The sequence below is a fragment of the Echinops telfairi genome, unplaced genomic scaffold (genome assembly GCF_000313985.2).
Source record: "Echinops telfairi isolate 266 unplaced genomic scaffold, ASM31398v2 ScPeMD7_1;HRSCAF=3_0, whole genome shotgun sequence".
In the NCBI taxonomy this organism is placed as follows: domain Eukaryota; kingdom Metazoa; phylum Chordata; class Mammalia; order Afrosoricida; family Tenrecidae; genus Echinops; species Echinops telfairi.
Genome location: NW_022103896.1, coordinates 26,595,864 through 26,618,718, shown reverse-complemented (window position 1 = coordinate 26,618,718; position 22,855 = coordinate 26,595,864). Strand labels below are relative to the sequence as shown.

Sequence of the window (22,855 nt, the reverse complement as noted above, 5' to 3'; positions counted from 1 at the left end):
GACAACAGAAAATTGGGTGAAGGGAGACATCGGACAGGGCAAGATATGACAAAATAATAATTTATAAAGTATCAAGGTTCATGAGGGAGGGGGGATTGGGGAGGGAGGGGAAAAAAAGGAGGAGTTGCTGCCAGGGGCTTACATGGAGAGCAAATGTTTTGAGAATGATGAGGGCAATAAATGTACAAATGTGCTTTACAAAATTGGTGTATTTATGGACTGTGATAAGAGTTGTATGAGCCCCTAATAAAATGATTTAAAAAAAAATAAGACTGCTTATCTTTTCAAGTTCCAGCTTTTGGCTATTTACCTAATTTCTTCCAAAACCACTTGACAGTGTGGATCATAACAAACTGTGGCTATCCTTGCGAAGAATGGGAATTCCATAACACTGAGTTGTGCTCCCTTGGAACCTATAAGTGGATAAAGAGTTTAGTGCAAACAGAGCAAGGTGAGAGTGCATAGTTTAACATCAGGAAAGATGTAATCTCTCACCATACATATTCAATCTGTTGCTGAGAAAATAATAAGGAAAACTGGATTATATGAAGAATGGGCATCAGGATTAGAGAAAGTCTTATTAACAACCTGAGATATGCAGATGAGAAAACCGTGTTTGCTAAAAATGAGGAGGATTTGAAACCCTTACTGATGAAAAATTGCAGCCTTCAGTATGAATTACAATTCTGTGTAAAGACCAAAATACGAGCAATGGAACCAATAGGCAACATCACAATAAACAGAAAAGATTGAAGTTATCAAGGATTTTATCTACTCGAATCCACAATCACTGCTCATGGAAGGAGCAATAAAGAAATCAAACTATGCATCACATTGGATGAATCTGCTGCACAAGATTTCTTTAAAGTTGAAAAGCAACGCTGTCACTTTCACCCAAGCAATGGCATTTTCAATAGCCTCAGATGCATGTGAATTTGGATATTGGATATGGAAGACTGAAGAAGAATGGATGCATGGGAATTTTGGAGCTGTTGAAATATATTGAAAGTACCATGGACTGCCAAAAGAAGAAGAAGAACAACAACAACAACAACACTCTCTTGGAAGAATAAAGTCAGAATGCTCCTTAGAGGCCAGGGTGGCAAAGCTTTTTCTCATATACTTTGGACACGTTGTCAGGACAGATCAGTCTCTGGAGAATGACACCTGGACAGCATGGATTGACAGAGTGGCTGCAAAATGGGCATCCACAAAATGACAATGGTGAGTGTGGTGCAGGACCAGGCAGTGTTCTGTTCTGTTGGGCAATGGTGCTCTATGCGTCAGAACTGATCTGATGGCACCTAGCAGCCACACCACCGCTACCTAATTTCCACCATAGGACAAATTGTTTACATGGTTGCAAACTGGTTAATATCTCTTCCCCCCACTCTGTGGTTAATATCTCATACACATTTTCCATTTAAGGATGAAAAATTGCTCTAATTTTTGCAACATCTATTAATATTAATCTGAATTGCTCTTTTTAATTGATAATCTTTGGATTTTGTGAAATTCTAGTCTCTTTAAAAATTGTAACTTCATGATTGCTCAATTATGCAATTGATAGCAACTATCTTTATAACTGCTCAAAGGTGCAGTGCACTGATATTGCTATTTATGCTGCTGTTTGGTAAAAAGCATATTTATTCTGCTCAAGCACCCAGGAGACAGGAGAAGTATTCTTTGTGCAGACTCACAGTGGCGAGTCATTTTAAGACTTCAATTACTATTTCATCATGTTCCTTCCATTTCTGTTTCCAGAACCACAGCCAGTAATTTCTAATAGCAAAAATGTACTTTATCAGCCACACACATGATTTGCATGCAATGAGAAAATAGAGCTATGCATAAATGATTCATGTCTGCAGAAATGATGCGAAATTTAGATGGAATAATATCAAGGCTTTTTAAAACAATTCCCAGGTCATTATTGTTGAATGTGTATATGTGTATACGTGTATGTAATTTTGGAACCAAGAAAAGGAAAGCAAACATTACTTTTCAACAAATATATTTAAAAATGCAAGTCTACAAAGTTGCTCCAATTGATATAGGGCTTATGAAAAAAAATAACAAAAAATAATATGACACATTATTTCTGCCTTTGAAAAAATGTTTAACCATCATACAGATGATTCATTCTTTTTATCAAAGTGAACGCCTTGGATACAAAAAGAAGGTTATAGCATTCATCTTACTTTATGTAGATTTAAAATTCTATGATCTACCCATAACATCTATTTCTCATGTGACCATTTGTTCCCACATTAAAATTAATCTTTAAAAAATTCATTATTTTCCCTTTCTTTTTGGTCATTGAAAATGCACACATGCAGCTTAAGTGCTATTGAAATAGGGTATTTGGATCCTATCATTTCTGATGAGTGACTTCTTTACTGTCTTGTCCCTTGCTGCGGTTATAACCTCATTTTGAAGACAAAGCACTAGAAGAAATCAGTTCCTCCACTATTCATTGGAGGACATTGTTAGAAAAAATTGAAAATACGTATCTTTCGTGTCCAGTTCAGAATAAACAATGCAGGTTATTTCAGATTTCAATGTCAGGGAAGAAGTGTGAACCTTCATGTGCCATTGGAATGCTGTTATTTCCATGGCGATTAGCGTTCAGAAGACTGTTCGGTCTCTCTACTTGCTTAGACAGCTAGTTTTTAATTGATGTTTAAGTGATAATATGAAAATAAATCATTCTTAAATATGTGTACTAATATGTGTATCACATTTTTACTATCATGTGCATTTTATCTCTTTTCCATTTATTTCTCCTTTCTTACACAACATGTTCTCTTGCATCTATTTGGAAATGGAGAAATAATGAGTAAGTATAAGAGGCAGAGAATTTCTACTTAACTTGAGAAAAATAAAGATTTTCTTTTACTTCATTTTTACTCTGTGTTGCCATGGACATGTGATAGAATATAAATGGGGTTCCATGTGAACATTTCCCATTTCCAAGTAAAGACCCTGAAATCGAGTCTGTCTCACCATTCCACATTTAAAAAAGATTTCATAAAGGAATTTGCCATTTGTCAATCCTTTGAACTTAGAGAAGTGACTGCAACTTTTAGAGCCTCATGTTCCACATTTCTAAAATGTAGATATTAATGCCACTATTGGTCTCTGATGAGGATTAGAGATAGAGACCATACAGTGATTACCACAGTGGTTTTGCTCCAAAATTTTCTTTAAATCAGACCAGTGATGACAATGTACTCCAATGATCAGTTGTTGTTGTTTTTTTCATTGTTATGAACTGCACAAGCTCTTTCTAGTCTCATAGATTGGAAAAACATTTTTTTTCGGCTCCTTCTGGTCACTTTCTTCTCTATCCTACCAATTCTCAAATACTCTGACTTTTCCTTCTCTAGAACCTCTCAAATCTGGATCTTCTCTCTATTCCTACGACATGAGGCCCATTGTACCTGACAGGGATCTACAAGGTACTCTGACTCACCACAGATGTTCCCTGAGAGAAAAGGAAACCTACAGGAAGGGTGTGTGTTGACACATGGAAAACTAGAGATGCTAATATTGAAAACAACAGCCAACAGTAATCAGGTACACCTGCAGTCAGCCTGAGCATTCATGTTCAAGCACAGCTTGGTAAGGTTTTGAAGTAAGGAACTGCGTTCTTTGAAGAAAGGTGGTGGGGGTGGGTCTAAGACAGAAAAGTATTTAATTTCCACAGTTAGAATTCATACTCAGAGAAAGCCAAAAGTTGAGTAAATGGAGTAAATCATGAAAATATAGTCGACGAGGAATGAGGAAAGTAAAACAGAAGAAGTGAAACAGATAGCTCTACATAGTGATAATATATTCATATTTTAAAATAATTTCCTCCATGACATTTCAGCTATTTCTGTTAGGTAGCTAGCTTACGGACAGGGGGGTTGTCCCTCCCATGCCTGCAAAGGCCCCCAAAGAGGAGGTTGGAAAGAAATCAGGCAGCCTTTGGACACCTATGGGAAGACTCCAAATGGAGCACGAACAGAGTAGGACCCTTAGAACAGGTGTAACCTAAAACCTATCCTCTACCTTTGGTACATCACACAGGTGGACCTAACTTGGCCTATATGGTCAAACAAGACCTTCAACCATGCCTTTCCAACCAGAGGTGCTGAAAATGTCTTGGCTCAAAAGTTCTTGTTTCTGGGCCCCCATTTTCTTAGCCTCTTGGGTTCTTGGGCTTTTGGCCTTCTGGGATTATCACCCCACTACCAGCTCTTCAAGTGTGGATGCTCTTTTCCACGTGGTTGTCTGTGTCCAGTTGTGAACCCAGCATGCCTTCCTGGTGGCTTGGCATGCTTTCCAGAAATAGCGTGTACACTTTGAGACTATAAAATCTGAAACTTGTCTTGTCCATTGAGGTAGTTAGTCTATTGTACCAACCTGGCCGATAAACACCTGTAGGGTTAATTGAAACGCAGAGGGATAAATGGCTCCATGAGCCTCGCCTTTCTAGTTCTCTGGTCAATTGCTTTCTGATGGTCTGACCAGGGTGCAGCTGCCTTAGCAGTTCCCTGCTTCAGTTGGCAATGCTCACTTCCTGCAAGACATCCCCAAGGAGAAGCTGCATGGACCTACCCCGATGGAGCCCTGGGTGCTGGAGCAGCCGTGTGGAGACCCCTGCCAGCACTGAGATGCTTACACGTTCACTGATTCAGCTTTCCTTTTGCAGTCGGCATCATTGCGTGTGTTTTGTAAGATGGAGGAGGACTTTGTGGATTGGTGTCAGACATATGGGTTGATGTTGGACTTGTGGGCTTGGGCAGCACTGGGTTGGGATGTTTTCTTGATGTGCACTTAACTTTTATATAAAACTCTCTCTGATACATATACATTTTTGTGGATTTGTTTCTCTACAATACCCAGACTAATGCAGCCATTAAAACTCACTTGGATTACAAAACGTGCTTCAGCTTCAGTGTACAAAGCAAAGAACCGAGGTGTAACCCTCTCCAGGAACCTAACAATTCTGTTGATCTCAAGCCAGTGGCAGTTACTTAAGCTTGACGTTTTTATTTCTACTGGTCACTGAGTGCTTGCTTTTAGGTATCAGTCTGACCTCAATGGCCTGGTCCTTGCAAACCTCAATGCATTGGCATAGTTATCAGGAGAAACTAGTCCCTGGAGAAGGACTTCATGTTTAGTAAATTAGAGGGTCGGGAAAAGCGAGACTCTCATGGAGATGGATGGACATCTAAGAACAATTGAGAGGATGGCACAGGGAAAACTGCGTTTTATTCTATTGTGAATACCATCAGATAGGAGTCTTGGTGGCTTAGTGCTTGAGCCTTGAGGTGGGATCCACAAAGACAGCAGTTCAAAACCACCAGCTGCTTGTGGGAGAATGACAAGGCTTTCTACTCCTGTGCAAAGTTGAAGTCTTGGAAACCCAAAGGGGCAGTTCTGATCTGTCCTCTAAGATGGATAGGAGTCTGGATCCACTTCCTGCCAGTGAGTTTGAGGGGTTGTTGTTGTGTGAGTCAGAACAACACTAAAAAAAGGTGATGACATTAATACCACAGTATTAAGCACTGTCCCTTATAATCAGCTCTGGCTACTCAATGAACATTGTTTATTAAAATCTAATACAAAACCAGATCGACATTTTTCATTCTTTTGAACTCCTGTTTAGAAAACCGATTGGCCTGTGTGGGTTGTTTCATCTTCATTTTTTCCCCCTAGTTAAAAAAAAAATAACTTTCCCATAATAAATTGTCTCCTGGGTATTTTAAATTGCTCTGAGTCATTTTCTTGCTTTGTTATTTAAAACAAAATGACAAAACTGTTCTATCTGAAATTACTGAGAATATCAAAAGCGAGGACAGTCATTGATTGATTCCATTTAAAATACTCACTACAGAACTTAACTGTAACACCACTGAACCAGCACCACTGCTACGAAACACATGAGCAACTACAATGGGAAAGTATATGAGTTCAGTGGAATTACGGCTTAAAAACAAATCCATACCACAGCCAATAACAAGGTAATTTGTGATTAATAAACAATTTCCAAGTTCTTATATTACAGAGTTGATGATTAAGTTAAATGTTATCATATTATTAAGTTAGAACCCCTTAGGAATTTAGTACAGTGATTTACATGGGACAGATTTTCAACAAATATTCAAGACATGAGCGGCTGACTTTTAAAAATAAAAATTAAATTGCAACTCAAAGATTTAAATGTAATATATTAAATTTTAAGTAGAATAAATATCCAGCTATTCAACCGTACTAAGATAATTTTTATTATAAAGACTTTTTTTTACCTTTACACACCGGCCTGTGGTCACTCCAAGCAGCAAAGACTTCGGCTATTCGTTGACAGGTGATGCTCTTTGCACCCTGAAGGACATAGTCCTCATCACAAGAAAATTGCACAGTTGATCCAAGGCTAAAAGTGAACAGAGGATTTGAAATAGATTCAGAAATATGTAGCATAATCATTAGGCTCTACCTCTAACAGCAATATCCAATGTACTAAATATATCTACCCAATTGTCTTAGCATGAAATAAAGTGTGGAAGTAAAACTTCTAGAGATGAGTAACCAGAAGGATAAATAAGTGAGTCTACTGTAAATCACTAACTGGCATATCTCAGCAGAATTTATAAAAATGTACAGCTATCATCGTCTTGTTTTTATTTGTGGAAACCAAGGTTAAATCTTTGACTAACAATCCCAGTCTAAGACTGTGGTCAGTACACGTAAAGCTAACTGTAGACACCATGACCCGACTTCCAGTATGTGTGTTCATATCATAACACAGTGCTTCTCTAGCATGTACTTGTATTTAGGAATATATTTGTATATGGATATAAACATATATGTTTATGCAAATGTATATGGTTATAAAATGTCTGCTCTAATTACTACAGGTAATTTTTTTTTCTGAAATAGTGGGTGACTAGCTGAAAATAAAGTATATATTCCTTCAGACGGCATCAAAAGCTCTTCAGGAGAATATCTACATCCATTGCTGTATCTCATTTCTCTCCCAGTGATCAACTGATGCTTTATCCACAGGAACACCTGACAGGCCCTGGACACCTTGTGGTGCTCCCTTCCTTCCTCGCTTTCCCTCTCCCTCACTGCCCTTGTCACCACCACCCTCCCACGCAGTCTGCACCGGAACAAGTCCTGGTTTGCTGCCCAAGCTTGTCTTCTAGGGGAACACATGCCTCGTAGCCATTTGAAGGAAAATGGTTGAAAGTCATTACTAGATAGGGATCTATACAAAAATGACAAATAGTCTAAGCGTGGTTTTGGCAAATTTCTCACAGGCAACATTTGGCTCATTGTTTATTTTTCTTTTTGCATTTTGGGGGCTAAAAATGGGTTTGAGATGTCTACAAAACCCAAGAAAATATTTCATGAAACATAAAAATAATATCAAATTCAAATTTCAGTGTCCATAAATAAAGTTTTATTGGACCGGAGCCAGATTAGTTCACCTAAATATAACTTATGCTACTTTAGTATTGTCTCAGGAGAAAGAGGTGCAGACCCGGAAACCCACAGAGGCCCTTGTAACCTCATCCTCTAAGTCCTATGAGTTGGCAATTGTGGCAGTGAGCTGGGTTTCTCTGTTTATTTTTTTATTTAGTGGTGTTGTGGCGGAGCTGAAGGGTTTCAATGGTGATCCCTTGGCTTGCCAAATATAAAACAGTAACTATCTGACTGAGGAGAGGAAACATTATCCAGCTGCTAGTCAACACTGAAACCTAAATCAAAGTCACTCCCAGAGATGCCTCTTCATGCCACTCTAGGAACTGGTAGAACAGCCCGGTAGGTTTCTGAGACTGCAGCTTTTGATGGGAGTCCAAAGTGCTGTATGTTTCCCCTGTTGTGACTGGTGCTTTTGAAATGCTGATCTTGTGGTTAGCTGCCCGCCTTGTAATCACTATGAGTGACACTAAGGAGAAGCTTGGGGAATGACAAAAGGGTTTATTTAGGAAACAATGGCTAAGTGTAAGGACATCTAGTCTTTTTTAAACCATTTTTCTTTTCTTTATCATTTTCTTCTTATATTAAGTATTTTGTTTTTAAAACTCCAGAAAAGTATTGAAAAAAAATGAACCGTCAGTGACTGATCATGGAAGAAAGAATTGTGTGGGCATCCAGCATGAGGCTACCTCCAGGCCCTTCTTGGGCCTCTCCAAGCCTCATGGTGGGTTTCTTTTTTTTACAATGAAAAACAAACAACAATATTTCACTTGCAGCTTTAACACTACCAATTTCTGTCTGCAATAACCTAATGCCTCAAGAGATCTATATGCCCAGAGTGGGACAACCTGACTCTTGGCTTAAACAATTTAAATTGCTCCTTGGGCTCATTGACTCACCTTCTACCCCTGCTCTCGTAAATAAAGGTGAATGTTTTTCATTGTTTTCTCTTGAGCTAGCAAATAGAAGTAGCCCTGGTACTTTATTTATATAGAGGGGGTGTGGTATGAATTTTGATGGAAAATGGACTAGAAATATTTTCCACTAAACTCTCTGTCTTCTTCAATATATTTTTAATGACCTAAGCTAATGTTATATGAATGCATTTAATCCAAGTTAAAAATTCGTGAACTTTCTACTTCACGTGTTCTTTGCAATCAGTTAAATTATACACTTCAGTGTTGTTTTACACGGCAGATTTCTTTCAGCAGAGACGCTATGAAAAATCATCCCAGGACGAGCTGTATGGCTGCTATCAGGGCATCAACATTTGTTTTCCACTTTGGAGTTCAGCTTGGGGACATCATTTATTCTTCCATTCAATAATATTTGTTTTGTGCCTATTATGTGCCAGGCATTATGCATTCAAATAAGTGGTGTCTTGGTAAATGTATAATAATTAGATTTCTGGAGAAGGCCAGACCTTGCTATGGAACATGTGCTGATTTCCATGCTATGGGTACTTTCAATCTGTTTGATGTTTATCTAACAATTTCAAATCACTGAAGGTGGATTTGGGAAGTGATTTTTCACCCTATAGGTACTTCAGACATAAATCACCTCAACTGCACAAAATAGAGTAGAATCATTATAATATGATGGGATTTTAACACTAATTACACTTGTTCTGTGTAATTTATTGAATTGCAAGTTTTTAAATTTAATTTTTAATTATGGTAATGTTATAGCAGGCACTCCACGTTCCTGAGAATTGAACAAGCCATTTGCATGGGGCAGAATGAGCAAGTTCCAGCCTACCGATTGTACGGAATATAATAGGGAGTTTGTATTCCATAGAGAAAGGAAAACTCTAAACTGCAAAGTAAATATGTTAGTAATATGGTGGTTGATGGTAAGTACTATAACGAAAAGTGCATTAAAGTGATATATGCACGGAATGATAAAGAGTGTTCTGAAGGGGAATCAGGGAAGACTGCGTTATCGAGGCGAGGTTTGCAGAGACTGAAAGAAGTGAACAACGGCACTCTGAATAAGAAGCGGAGAGTTGAGAGCCAAATGGGAAAGACCAACACATTTCCGGAGGCAAGAACCTATTTACTGTATTTAATAAATATCAAAATCATATGTTTAGATATCAAAGAATTATCAAACAATATGATTAAGTCACAGCCAATGAAAAGTAGAAAGGTATAAAATTAATTCAAGTAAGCAAAATTGGAGATGGCACATAGATCATTTCTGACCTTTGCCCATGAGGCAGTTCTGCTCTGTCACATGGAGTAGCTATAAATGAGAATCACAACCAAAAGGCTATTGTCATAAAGCCTTTGACCTGTAAGTTGAGATAATTGAGCAGCTTTTGTACAAATATGAGCCAAAGGGAAGACAGCATATTTCTTGATAATTCAAAATTATCTTATCAATGAAGAAACAAATTTAAATGGACAAAGGTAGAAGCAGAAAGTTGGTAAACAAGCTAGCGCAGTGATTTAAGCTTATATAGAGGTGATGACCTGATAGTGGGTAGATGTTTTATTGTTGTGTTCGAGTTCTTTCCAACTCATTGCTGCTCTTGTTAGGAGCCATCTAGTTGCTTCCAACATCTAGCAGTCCTATCCACCGCAGACTACAATACTGCCAGTCTTGTGCCAGCCTCACAAACATGCCATGCTTAAATCAATGGTGGAATCCACAGTGTCAATCCACCTTGCCCAAAGCTTCCTCTTTTTTGCTGCCATTCTACTTTACCAAGCAGGATGACCTTCTCCAGGGACTGGCGTCTCTTGACACCATGTCCAAAATACATGAGATGAAGTCTCGCCATCCCTGCCTCTAAGGAGCTTTCGGACAGCACTTCTTCCCAGACAGACTTATTCTTTGGGCAGTCAATGGCGGCTTCCATATTTCCCACTAGCACCATAATTCAAATGTACCCATTTGTCTTCTTTAGTCCGTGTCCTACTTTCATCTGCATAGGAGGCAACTGAAAATACCATTGCTTGCGTCAGGCAAATCTCAATGTTCAAAATAACCTCCTTGCTGTTCAAGGCTTTATAAAAGCCTTGTGCAGCAGATTTACCCAACGCAACACCTCTTTGATCTCTTGACTGCTGATTGCATGAGCATTGTGGATCCACCCAAAACAAAACCCTTGACATCTTCAATCTTTTCTCCATCTATCAGGATGCTATAAACTGGTCCAATTGCTGGAAACTGCATCTTCATTGCATTCAGTTGAAACCCATTACATTCAGTTGAAACCCATAATAAAGGCTGCCTTCCTTCATCTTCATCAGCAAGTACTTCAAGTCCTGAATTGTAGTACGCAAGGTTGGGTCATTGAATATTGCAGGCTGTTAATAAGCCTTCCTGCAATCCCGACACCACGTTCTTCTTCAGAGTCCCAGCTTCTCAGATTATTTCATCTGCATGCAGTTTGAATAGGTGTGGCCACAGGATACAGCTGCAACACACCCCTTTCTTGATTTTATGCCATTCAGTATCCCACTAGTTCAGTTTGCAAAATGCCTCTCAATTCATGTACAGTTTCCACATGAGCACAATGAAGTGCTCTGGAATTCCTAGTCTTCTCAGGGTTATACATATTTTGTTACTGTACACACAGTCTGATGCCTTTGCATAGTCAATAAAACACAATAAATATATTTCTGGTATTTCTAATTTCAGGAAAGGTCTACCTGATATCAACAATGATTTCCCTTATTTTCAGGTCAGCTTCTGAACTTCGCCTGAACCTCTGGCAGCTCCCTGTACATGGACTGCTGCAGTAATTGTTGGATCATCTTTAGCAAACTTTTACTTGTATAATATTTATGGTATTTCTCTATGATTTGAGCATTCTATGGGGTCAGCTTTCTTTTAACTTAGTGCAAATATGGACCTTTTCCTATCAGTTGGCCAAGTAGTTGTCTTCCAAATTCCCTGGCTAGATGACTGGGTTCTTCTAGTGCTCCAGAAATCCTGAGAGTTTATTAGGTCCCTCAAGTTAGCTCTAACCCAGAGAAGTGCCATGCATAACAGGGAAAAAATAGATTGGTTGGACACCATCTTCACCATTGTTATGGGTGAGCCTGTTGTTGCAGCCACTGTCACAATTCATCTCATTGAGGGTTTCTGTCTCTTTCACTGCCCCTCCCCTTCACCAAGCCTGGTATCTTCTGTAGGGACTGGTATCTTCTGACAACAAGCCCATTTTATATGTATGAGAGAAAGCCTTGCCATCCTCCCTGCTAAAGAAAATTCGGATTGTGCTTCTTCCAAGACAGATTTGTTTGTTCTTTGGGCAGTTTGTGGTCCTCCCAATATTCTTTCCCCAGCACCAGAGTTCAAATGCATCATTTTTTCTTGGCCCTTCTTTGTTCAATGTCCAACTTTTGCCTGCACGTAGCCTGGTTGAAAACACCATGGCTACGGAGAGAGTCACTTCCGTCCTCAAAGTCACAGCCTTAGTCGTCAGCACTTTAAAGAGCTCTTGTGACTTGCAGAGGCCTTTAGATTTGCATATTTGTTTAATGAAAGACATTGTTTGATTTCTTGATCACTGCTCCATGAGCATTAATTGTGCATGCAACCAAGATGAAAATTTTGATAACTTAATCTTTTCTATTTTGTCATGATATAATCTATTGGTCCAGTTTTTAAGGTAGTTGGAAAGCCAAAATCCAGTTTCCTTACATTGAATTGTAATTCACACTGAAGGTTTTTGACCTTGATCTTCATCAGCAAATGCCCAGAGTTCTCCTCACTTTCAGTGAGCAAGTTTGTGCCATCAACATGTTGCAGGTGGTTAATATTCTTTCTTCCAAGGCGATGCAAAATTCTTCTATATAAAGTTCAGTTCTCATGATTTTCTCAGCATCCAGATTGAATATGTATGGTGAAAGCATACTTCTTGGACACACACTTCTCATGATTTTAAATTACTCTGTTTACCCTGCTCTAGTTAAACTACTGACTCTTGATCCAGGTATGGGTTCAGTAGGAACACAATAAATTGTCTTGGAATTCTAACCCTTTTTAGTGTTATGATCCACACAGTCAAATGCCTTTGCATAGTCAATAAAACACAAATATCTTTTTATTATTTTCTTCTTTGAACTAAGATCCATCTGAGTTTAGTATTCATATCCTTTGTTCCATGTCTTCTAATCATGGTGAAACGTTAAAAGAAAGATATATTTACTAGTAGTATTTATAATAACATTTTTACCTATCTTACATATCTCCTTTCTATATATCATGTATTCAAAACCCATTATCTATAATTAATATTTTCTTATTCCTCTTCCTCTACTCACATTTCCTCTTGCAGCAATTTTCATTTTCTTCTAATTAGAAATTAGAGATAATTTTAGGTCACCTAGGAAGTTTTCCATGATTCCGTATTTCAAATTTAAATGTGCTTTCCTCTGCCCACAGCAAGTCCGTGACCAGGAGAAAAGATTTGCTACAGATTTGGGGCTTCTCTTAAACAGCAAAAGCTTTGAGGGAGAAAAACTGTTCAGAAAAAAGAATAGAAGGAGCTTCCAAATAATTTTGGGAAGGCAGAGGTTTACTTCAATAGTGTACCTTTAGTTAAATGATACTTCATATCATCATAACTGATATTTTAGACACAGGGATTATAGTCTTCTGAGTTATACAATTTTCTAGGTATATTTTGAATTAGTTAACAGTTTTTCTTGCAGTGTCCCACCGGCTAACAAGTTAAACATTTATTGCACATTTCTTTGACTGAAGTTATTAATCTTATTGCCACTATTGAAAGAAAATCTCTTTATTGGGTATCTGCAAGCACCCTATAGAATCACTTACAGAATCAACCCAACTCAATAGTGCCCAGCAAAGCAGTACTTTGAATAAATGTACTACTTCCACATTATGAAATTCTGTAATATCTGAGTTAAACTTAAAACTATTTCTAAATCTCCTTTAAGGTATATAGGTATTTCTAGGGCAGTATTTGGTTATTGCAATGCGACTGTGGCGAAAAACAAGCTGGAGCTACCTTGATTTCTGTTACCACTATGGAGACAGCTGCCGTGTCCTGACAGATGAAGACTATCAGGTTATTAGCTTATTTCATCAGGTAAAACATTAAAAAATCAAATGATTTTTAATGTATCAAAGCATCAAACAAGATGTGTAATGACATTATTTGGAAAATGAGTATGATTCTGATGGCATATGTTTGAAAGTTATCATCTTTTAAAAAATGATCCCTACTTTTCCCAAACACACTAAAACTCATAACTGCCAGGGAAAGAAGATTTGAAGACTTTTAAAATCTGTTTCTCTATTTTGACCCAAGAAACTAAACTATAATTTTGTTGCCAATCAAATAAATAAATACTGAAATATAAAAAGACAAATTGTGGTGTTTTGATTAAAAATGAGCTAAGAAGTAGAGGAGCAAGAAATCTTGAAAATATCATAACACTATTTTATGTTTATGCATTGCTTCAGGCTTGTTTATTTGTTTGATTTAAGGATTTAGACCCTTTCTGACAGACACAGAAATTCAACACTGAAACAGATACATGTCTCCCGCCACTCCCCGCCACCCCCATCCCCCAAAATAGTGTGGTATAGGGAGAAAATATTCACACATCAAGGATCTAAAAGTTAAAATATCTGAACTTCATTTCTGAGGTTAAGATCCAACTAGCATGTCTGTACAAAATGAATATCACCAAAATATCCTCATTGATGTCACATTAAACTATTTGGAAATCATATGCTTATCTAAACATGTTTAAATGAGCAATTTTAAAATTGAGCGACTGCACATCAGACATTTACAAACTCTTTCCACGAAGTTGAAATTTGAATGGGGGATTTTAAAATAAGATATTCTGTATATTTTAAAAACTAATGAGTTATTTTAAAATGTTATAGAAAATGTGGGTATTAAGATAAGAAAAAAAAGATTAAAACCACTTTAAGTCCTACAGTGTCAATAGTTTATTAATCCTAATTCCAGTCCTGATCTTATTCAAAGCCATTCTTTCTTCATTCTACTAAAAACAGAGCAATTGTCTCTTTTCATTAAGGAGACCAAGTTCTCCTCCAGGCTCTGGACTCCATCGTTCTCCCTTCATTACTTCCATCATTATTATTCTTTCTCACTCTTGAGTAGTCACTCTCTTATTCTGAGCAGAGAATAAATGTGATCGCATGTTCTCAATTGCTTAGAGAGTGCAGAACTATCTTCTTATTAAATTTTACTCTAATGGAATCATTATACTCTTACTTTCAAAATATGTTTCTGCATCTAAATTATATTTCTTTAGGTATTTTGAAAGAGTTTTAACTCTACTTAAAATCTGTCTCCATGAAAGAATTAAAGATCATCATGGCCTTTGTTTTATTACACTCATAAAATTAAAAGTCTAATAACATCAGAGTAAGAAAATATTTCACAGGTGTAGATTAACTAAGCACAGTTATGACTTATTGACAGTGATAAAATCTTTTTCTTTCTATCTTGGAATGAGTTGTTTAAAGAAGCAGTGTGTGAAGAAAAGGTTTCCGAGACGTGTTTGACCTCTTTTAGCTGCCCTCAGGGGGAGGAAAACCATAGCCGCATCTCCCATCTCCCCAAGGACAATTCCTAAGAAGTAAAGGTCAGATGTGACTCCACACTCCATTCTTCTTGATCTTATTCTGTCATCAACCATCTCAGGACAGTCTACTGTTCTACTGGGTTCAAGAATTAATTTAGATGTCCACAGAACTTACAATCACTTAAAATATAATAGCTTGTCAGGACATCCATAGCTTACCACAAGTCAGGTATGGAAACATTAAGGATACAGTTCTTGGTCTAGAGCCGTGCCTCTTCGTAGCCATGCCAGTCGCCACATTTCTTTCTAGTCCTTAGCCTCTCAGTCACACAGCCCTGTGCATTCTCTTTTGTTCAGTATGACAGGCTCATCTGTCTCATGGAATTTGTGCTGCCCTTCCTGCCTCATAGGCTCACTGCTGCTTTCCGACTCTGTCTCCTGGTCCCTGTGCTGTGGTGTCAGGGGCCTCTGCTGCCTCCACCTCTTCAAGTAGGGAGCTCTCACACTCTGCTTATCAATCTTCTGCTCCTTCCTTTCTCAGATTGCTGCTGTACTCCATGGACCAACAGAATTGATGCATCCCTGAACCTCTACACCAGATTTGCGGGCTCCCACCGCTATTCCGTGAAACTTACATGACTAGGGATCTAAGAGCCATACTAAGAAAGGTTGCTTTACTACAACAGTCATATAAAGAATTTTAGTTTACAGAGCACTTTCCTATACAATACTCTATTTGTTCTGCTTCTGTAGCAATCCATACATACATCCATTGTCTTGAGCACATTTGTACATATGTTGTCATTGTTTTCTACTTGAGCCCTTGGTATCAGCTCCTCATCTTTCCCCCACCTTCCCACTCCCTCGCTCATGAACCCTTGATAATTTACAAATTATTATTATTTTTTCATGTCTTGCACTGTCCGATGTCTTCCCCACCTCCTTGTCTATCATCCATCCCCCTGGGAGGGGGTTATAGATAGGTCATTGTGATCTGTTCCTCCTTTCTCCCCACTACCTTCCCCTTCCCCTCCTGGTATGGCTACTCTCAATATTGGTCCTGAGATGTTTATCTGCCCTGGATTCCCTGTGTTTCTAGTTCTTATCTGTACCCACATACATGCCCTGGTCTAGCCAGATTTGTAAGGTAGAATTAGGGTCATGATAGTGGGAGGAAGGAAGCATTAAAGAACCAGAGGAAAGCTGTATGTTTCATCGGTGCTACATTGCACCCTGACTGGTGCACCCGTCTTCTCCCCACAACCCTTCTTGGCTAATCATCAATAAAAATTGACTTGTACCCTCCAGATTCCTTAGCCCTCAAACCGAAACCGTGGTCTGAGCAGCTGCAAGACAAAAAGAGGAAAGTGACACTGAAATGGACTTGGAGTCTGTGACCAACAAGTTCACTTCCAACAATAACAAAAAAAAATTTACTTGTATATGATAATAATGATATTTTTTACAATATCCTCTTTGTGTTATGTCACAAACATGTATCAGTTTTAGATATGGATCTTTTGATTGATTAATAAGGTGTCTTCCAAATTTCTTGGCTTACACTAGTGAGTCCTTTCAGTGCTTCATTGGCATGTTGAAACATTTTACATGGTATTTCATCAATTTCTGGAGTCTTGTCTTCTGCTAATGCCTTTAGTACAGCTTTTACTTCTTCCTTCAGTACCAGAAGTTTTTATCATATGCTACCTCTTGAAATGGTTAAATGTTAACTATTTCTTTATTTATTGAGTGTATTCCTCCAAACATTGATGCTTCCTGCATTGTTCAATGTTTTGCCTATAGAATTTGTCAGTATTTCAGCTCAAAACTTTACAATTTTCTCTATTTCTTTCAGCTTGAAAAATGCTGAACATGCTTTTCCATTTGGGTTTCCTAAATAAAGGTCTTGAAATATTTGACTATAATACTTTGTCTTTTGATGTTGACCTTTGGAATTTTGTGTTCAGTTCTCTTATCATATTTTTTCTTTAATTTGCTTTATTTTATATTTTAGAGTAAGTTCTAGAGTCTCCTCATATCCATTTTGGACTTTCCTTTCTTGTTTTTTTTTTTCCTTCTCTCTTCAAGTATGATATTTTTGATGGCATCTCACAATATATAAAGCCTTCATTCATTACTATTCAATGACAAATCTGTTTTTGAACTATTCTATAAATTCAGGTGGATTAACTCAACCTCTTATTTTGGGTCCTCTTGCCTTGCTCTAATTTTCATCAGCTTTAACTTAAACTTGTACACATGCTTTCACTTTACAATTGTAACTATAATTAGAACATATTTACAGCTCCAGTGCACAGCCTTATCTTGTTTTGGTTGACGATATTGCACTTCTCCATGATCGCTCTCCATAGATGTTATCAATTTGATTCCTGTGTATTCTGTCAAGGCCCATGTGTAGTTACTGCTTATCATGTTGAAAAAAAAAGGTATCTTTAATGAATCATTGATCTTGCAAAATTCTGTCATCCGATCCGCAGATTAACTTGTCACCAAGATCATGTTCTCATTGTTTTCAACTTTTGCATTCAAATCCCTAATCGCTATCTTTATTCCATGTGTGAACATTTCCAAAATGAAAATGTTGATAGAATCTTCAATTCTTTCATCACCTTCCTTCAACCACAACTTTAGTGGTTAGTTCATGAAGTTTAATAATATTTCTAGGCATCTAGATATTGTCCTATCACAAATAACATTATATTTCAAAATAGATCTTGAACTGCTCTTTTTGACAATGAAGGTGATGTCATTTCTCTTAGGCAAATGCCTATCCCTAAACCCATGTGATTTTATGACTAAAAATAGATAATGCCAGTCCATTTCTGCTCACTAATGCCTAGGATATCAATCTTCATGCATTCTATCTCATTTTTGATGATTTCCATTTTTCTAACTTCATAATTAGTACATTCCATGTTATGATTACTAATGGATGTTTACAACTGTTTCTCTCCTTTTGAGTTTTGTCGCATTAGCAGATGAAAGCCCCCAAAGCTTTACTCCATACATTCCACAAAGGTCAACCTTAGAAAGCAATCCTTCACTTGTATTTTGAATTTTTTCCAACCTGAAGGCCAATGTCCTGGCATTACAGGTCACAGCGTTCTGCGGTCATTCTTAGGGTTTTCAGTAGGGAATCTCTTAAAAATGGACAGCTTTCTCCTTCTGCTGAGCTGTTCTTAGTCTAGAAACTGCATTGAAACCTGCTCACCATAGGTGACTCTACTGATATTTGAAATACTGCTGGCATGACTTCTAGCATTACAGTTACACAAGTCACCACATTAGAGAAAACTGATAGTACAGTGGTCATTACTCAGAAGAAATGTGGATATTCCTGATTTCTACATCAGACCCTGGACAGACATTTTGATTGGTCAAAACCAGATATGTTGATCATTCCTCTTGGCAAATGATTGTTGCAAGAATTCCAAGATTTACAAGTTCTTGTCTATTATATTGAAGTTGGTCATAGATACTTTCCTTCCAAAACAAAAAGACAGGCTTCAAGACGAAACTGCGCTTAGTCCTTTTGTCCCTATGGAGTGCTTAATGTTAGGAACTAAAATAGCAGGAGCATCTCATCATGATGTGATGGAGATGCACAAGACTCAAAACTAATGCACTGAGAATGATGGAACAAAAAAATTAAAAAGAAAGAGCCTTGGTCCTCAACAATTTTGTTAATGAGCTGATGTGTTATCAACAAATGATTGTTTTCTCTTGGAGATCTTACATAATAAAACTAAATCATATCTATATAATTTCCATAGGATCTTCTCTGTTTAGATGTTATTTTATGATGAGGAAAATACATAATAGAATTCTATTCCATCACTTGGGAATGCATCCTTTTCTCTTGTATACTTGGTGATCTATAACTTGGCATCATATAACAACCTACATTATATAGTCTGTTCACCAATACCTCAATGTCCCGTATTGTGTGATATAAGAACTGAGCTCTGTATTATTTTATGTGCTTTAGCATGTGCCTGAAAACCACCATTCCTTCTCCTCTACAGGGGAAAAGCCAGCCTCTGATAACAGCGCTACAGACGTGACTTCTCTTCGGAGGATCCTTAGGACCTCTGCCCTGCAACCATGAATGAGTGAATACTTGTGTTAATAATTTTCTGTTAAAAATAACGTGAAAAATAAATTATTTTAAAACAGTTTTTAAAATTATTGTATAAAATAAGAAATTTTAGTTAATAATAATGACTTAAGTGCTTGCTTCGATGGGACATATACTATTAATGAGTTAATTTTCTGCTCATTCATTAAAGTTCTATTCTCTCCACTTATGTTCCATTATAATTTTTATTTTGTTGTTGTTTTTGTTTTCTACTTTTCTATACTGTTGTTGTATTATCTTTATATCCTGAAAAACAGGCACAATGTCTGATATATTGTAAACACTGGAAAGATATAAATTACATTTGATGACCTTGGAAAGATCTGTAAACCTAGCCTAATTTTGTTATCTGCCCTCTTATTGAACTTCATCATGCTGTTCTTTCTTTTGGCCTGTCTATTCCACCTATCCCTTCCAGGTAGACATACTATGTACCATTGCCAGATTGAGTGCAACAAAGCAACAACAGAAAGTAAAACAATGACTACAACAACAATAACATGCACACATGCATACATATATAACCGTATGAATAGTTCAGGGTCAGTTTGTTTTCCTTCACGTGTGCTTTCCAGTCAAGTCTGATGGGGTGCTATGCCCCGGCACCACCTCTATCCCTGAGGACCTCATTGCTCTGCTTCCCCCACTGCTCTGATGCATGCCCCTAGAGGCTGGCGTTCAGCGTGGTGAGTTCATGGAGGGCACGATTCCCTCAGTTGAACTTCAGTGACAAACGTTATTGTCTTTGAAACAGGCATGTAAAAAAATACAGGCATTTAAACTGATAAATATACTTAAAGTATTATATAATATGTCTATAATTCCTAAACAAAACTTTATTTTGGTTATTACTGAGTACATTGTTTTGTTACCCGTGCAACTATCATATGTGGTTATGGAGACTTTCCTTCCAGAACAAAATTATGAAATGACAAAGGGGAAACAAACTTTTGTAAAACACACATCTTTAAGAATCAGATATATTGGTGAACAGAAGAAGGAAATTCCTTCTCACAAAGGCTTTGCATTTTACTGAGGAGAGAAAAACTATCAATACATGTTAAATGGAAAACATAGTAGACCTTTTTCTAGGGAGAGATGATGTCAATGGAACCCAAGGAATTAATGACATTTGTTCACTGAAAGCATGGCAGGTCTTTGCACCCTACCAGGCTTCCACCCCATTATTAAAGGAAGAGAAGGAGAAGACCTCTGGCATCTACTTTCTTTGGAAGTCTCCTGGTAGTGTAGTGGTTATGTGTTGGGTTGGTCATCACAAGGCTAGCAGTTCAAAACCATCAGCCATTTCATGGGAGGAAGAGGTGTTCTCCTCCTGTAAGCCCACAGGGGCACTTCTAGCCTGTCCTTTTGGGCCACCAGGAGTCAGAATCCACTCAATGGCAGAGAATTTTTTTCTCCTTCCTGCTGCAGAGTGTCATTATGCTTCATCATCTTCTGAAGAACAGTGGATTTCATGATTTGTGGCTTAGCTTTGCTGCTGTTGCTAATGTTGGGTGCCATTGAGCTGGCTCTGAAACACAGTGACCAGATGCACAGCAGAAGGAAACTGCATGGTCCTGCACCAGCCTCACAGTTGTTCTTATGCCTGACTCCATTGATGCAGCCTCTGTGTCAATCCATCTCACAGAGGGCCTTCTTTGTCTTCATCCCCCCTCCATGCTAGCCAACTGGTCTGTCTTGATCATATGCAAAAAGTATAAAAGGTGAAGTCTTGCCATCCTTGCTTCTGAGGACCACTTTGGCAAAACCTTATGCATAGGTTTGAAGCTTTTTCAAATACTGAAAGACTTGGCTCTCTTAGCATCCTTTCACTTTATGCTAGGATGTGGTAGACTAAAGTCAACACAATGCTTGGGAAATCATCTGCAGTGGTCATTTCTCCACTCCAAGAGCAATAGAGCATGAGTCATTCAATCACTGGGCTTAAGGGCAAAAAATTAAAAGATTAGCTCAGATGTACTGAAAAAATCTGTGAACAGATTGGGGGTGGGTAATCAAAGAAACTCTCTGTAGAGTAGCATCTGCGTACCAGAGTGAAAACTTGAGGAGTAGAACACCCCTTCTTTCTCCCCTGAGATGGCTGATGGTTTTGAACTGCTGATCTTGTGATTAACCACCCAACACATAGCCACTGCACTACCAGGACTCCTCCTGGTTTTTCACTCTAGTACTCGGATAGTACTCTACCGCTAGTACTCTACAGAGTGGCTGTGTGGTCAGAGGATGACTCTTTGAGAAGTTACATTTAACATGAGATCTTAATATCAGAGAGAGAGAGTAGTATTGCTGGTATTGGTATGCAGTGGAAGGACCCTCAAGTAATGCCCTAATAATGTTTCAGAAAAGGATAATAAGTCAATAAAGCTGAATCAGACTGGAACCTTTAGAGAATGGTCCATATTGGCTTCAAAGAAGAAGAAAGAAGCATGTTGTACAAAGATTATTTTGTGGAAGTCATTGGAGTATTTAAGGCAGAAGCAACTTGATTTGATCTGTGTTTTAAAAATAATACTCTGGCTATGGAGTGGTGAACACATCATAGTTGGCAGTAGTAGTAAGAAAGAAATCATTTTGGAATGTTTTCATGATCCAAGTGAGAGACAGTACTGGCTTGAATTAGGAAGGTTTAAATTGAAATGGAAAATATAAGACAGATTTAGAATGTGCCTTGTAAGTAAAATGAAAGTCTCCTGATGGGTTGGCTAATGGGGAATAGAATTAAGAGTAGTTGATAATTCCGCAGAGTCTTTCATGATGCTGCTAGCCCCCAGTATATAGATTTCCTCTCTTTTACTTATATATCCTATTTATTAGCACTTTTCTTTCTTTCCTAGCTGTAAATCACTTGTGCATCTTTTCTTTGTCCTATATTGGTTAGATTTTAAAAGCCAGCTATTGCTCAGGCAACTTTTGTACTTGTGTTTCATTTTCACATGCCCCCTTCTTATTTTCATTTACATTAATACTTATAATCACCCAATTACATCATATAATTAAGGTCCTACAAAATCCAAGTCACAAAGTGTTTTTGTCTTTAACAACAGAATTCTACATACTTGATTTAGCTAAATGCTTTTAAACAAAACCACATAGAATTCTAAGGTTCAATAATTACTCAAATGTTGCATGGACCAATTTAACATGACCAATTAGTCTTTAGTATTTGTATTCAATTTTCTATTACTGTTAATGATTACAAATGAAGGACTACTTACTTTTCTTTTTAGTATAAGATTTTTCCACTAAAATATGATTTAAAAAGCTTTGGAAAAATGTATATAACAATCTATTACCATGCTTTAAATTATTTGTGGCCTAAAGTTTTTTACTTTATTTATCTTAAAAAACTTTCACCATATTGAAAAAAGGAACGTTTTTTTTAAAAATCCAGTAATGAGGATACCATAAGGACAGGATTGTTGATAAAGCATTAAACTCCCCCAAATCTGTTCCTAGTGTTAAGTATTTGAGCTTATTATTTATAACATTATTTTCCTAGATTGGCTAATCAATTTGAGTATCTACATAAATTACATTTGCAAATGTTCTATGAGCTTAGAAAACATAACCAGAACAGCTTTTGTAAATCAAGTTGTACAGATATCTTCAATACAGTGAACCCTCATTTATCGCGGTTAATCGGTTCTAGGCC

The 22,855-nt window shown here is 37.5% G+C and overlaps 1 protein-coding gene across 2 annotated transcripts in view; it reads right to left on the bottom strand.

The window, feature by feature from the left end:
* CSMD3 (CUB and Sushi multiple domains 3) overlaps positions 1-22,855 on the bottom strand; it is a 1,328,144-nt gene that overhangs the window by 754,958 nt on the left and 550,331 nt on the right. For both annotated transcript variants that reach the window (XM_045286022.1, XM_030887469.2), the window contains one exon: positions 6,300-6,424. In XM_045286022.1, coding sequence (XP_045141957.1) covers positions 6,300-6,424 — 125 coding nt within the window. The remainder of the gene's footprint in view (positions 1-6,299; positions 6,425-22,855) is intronic.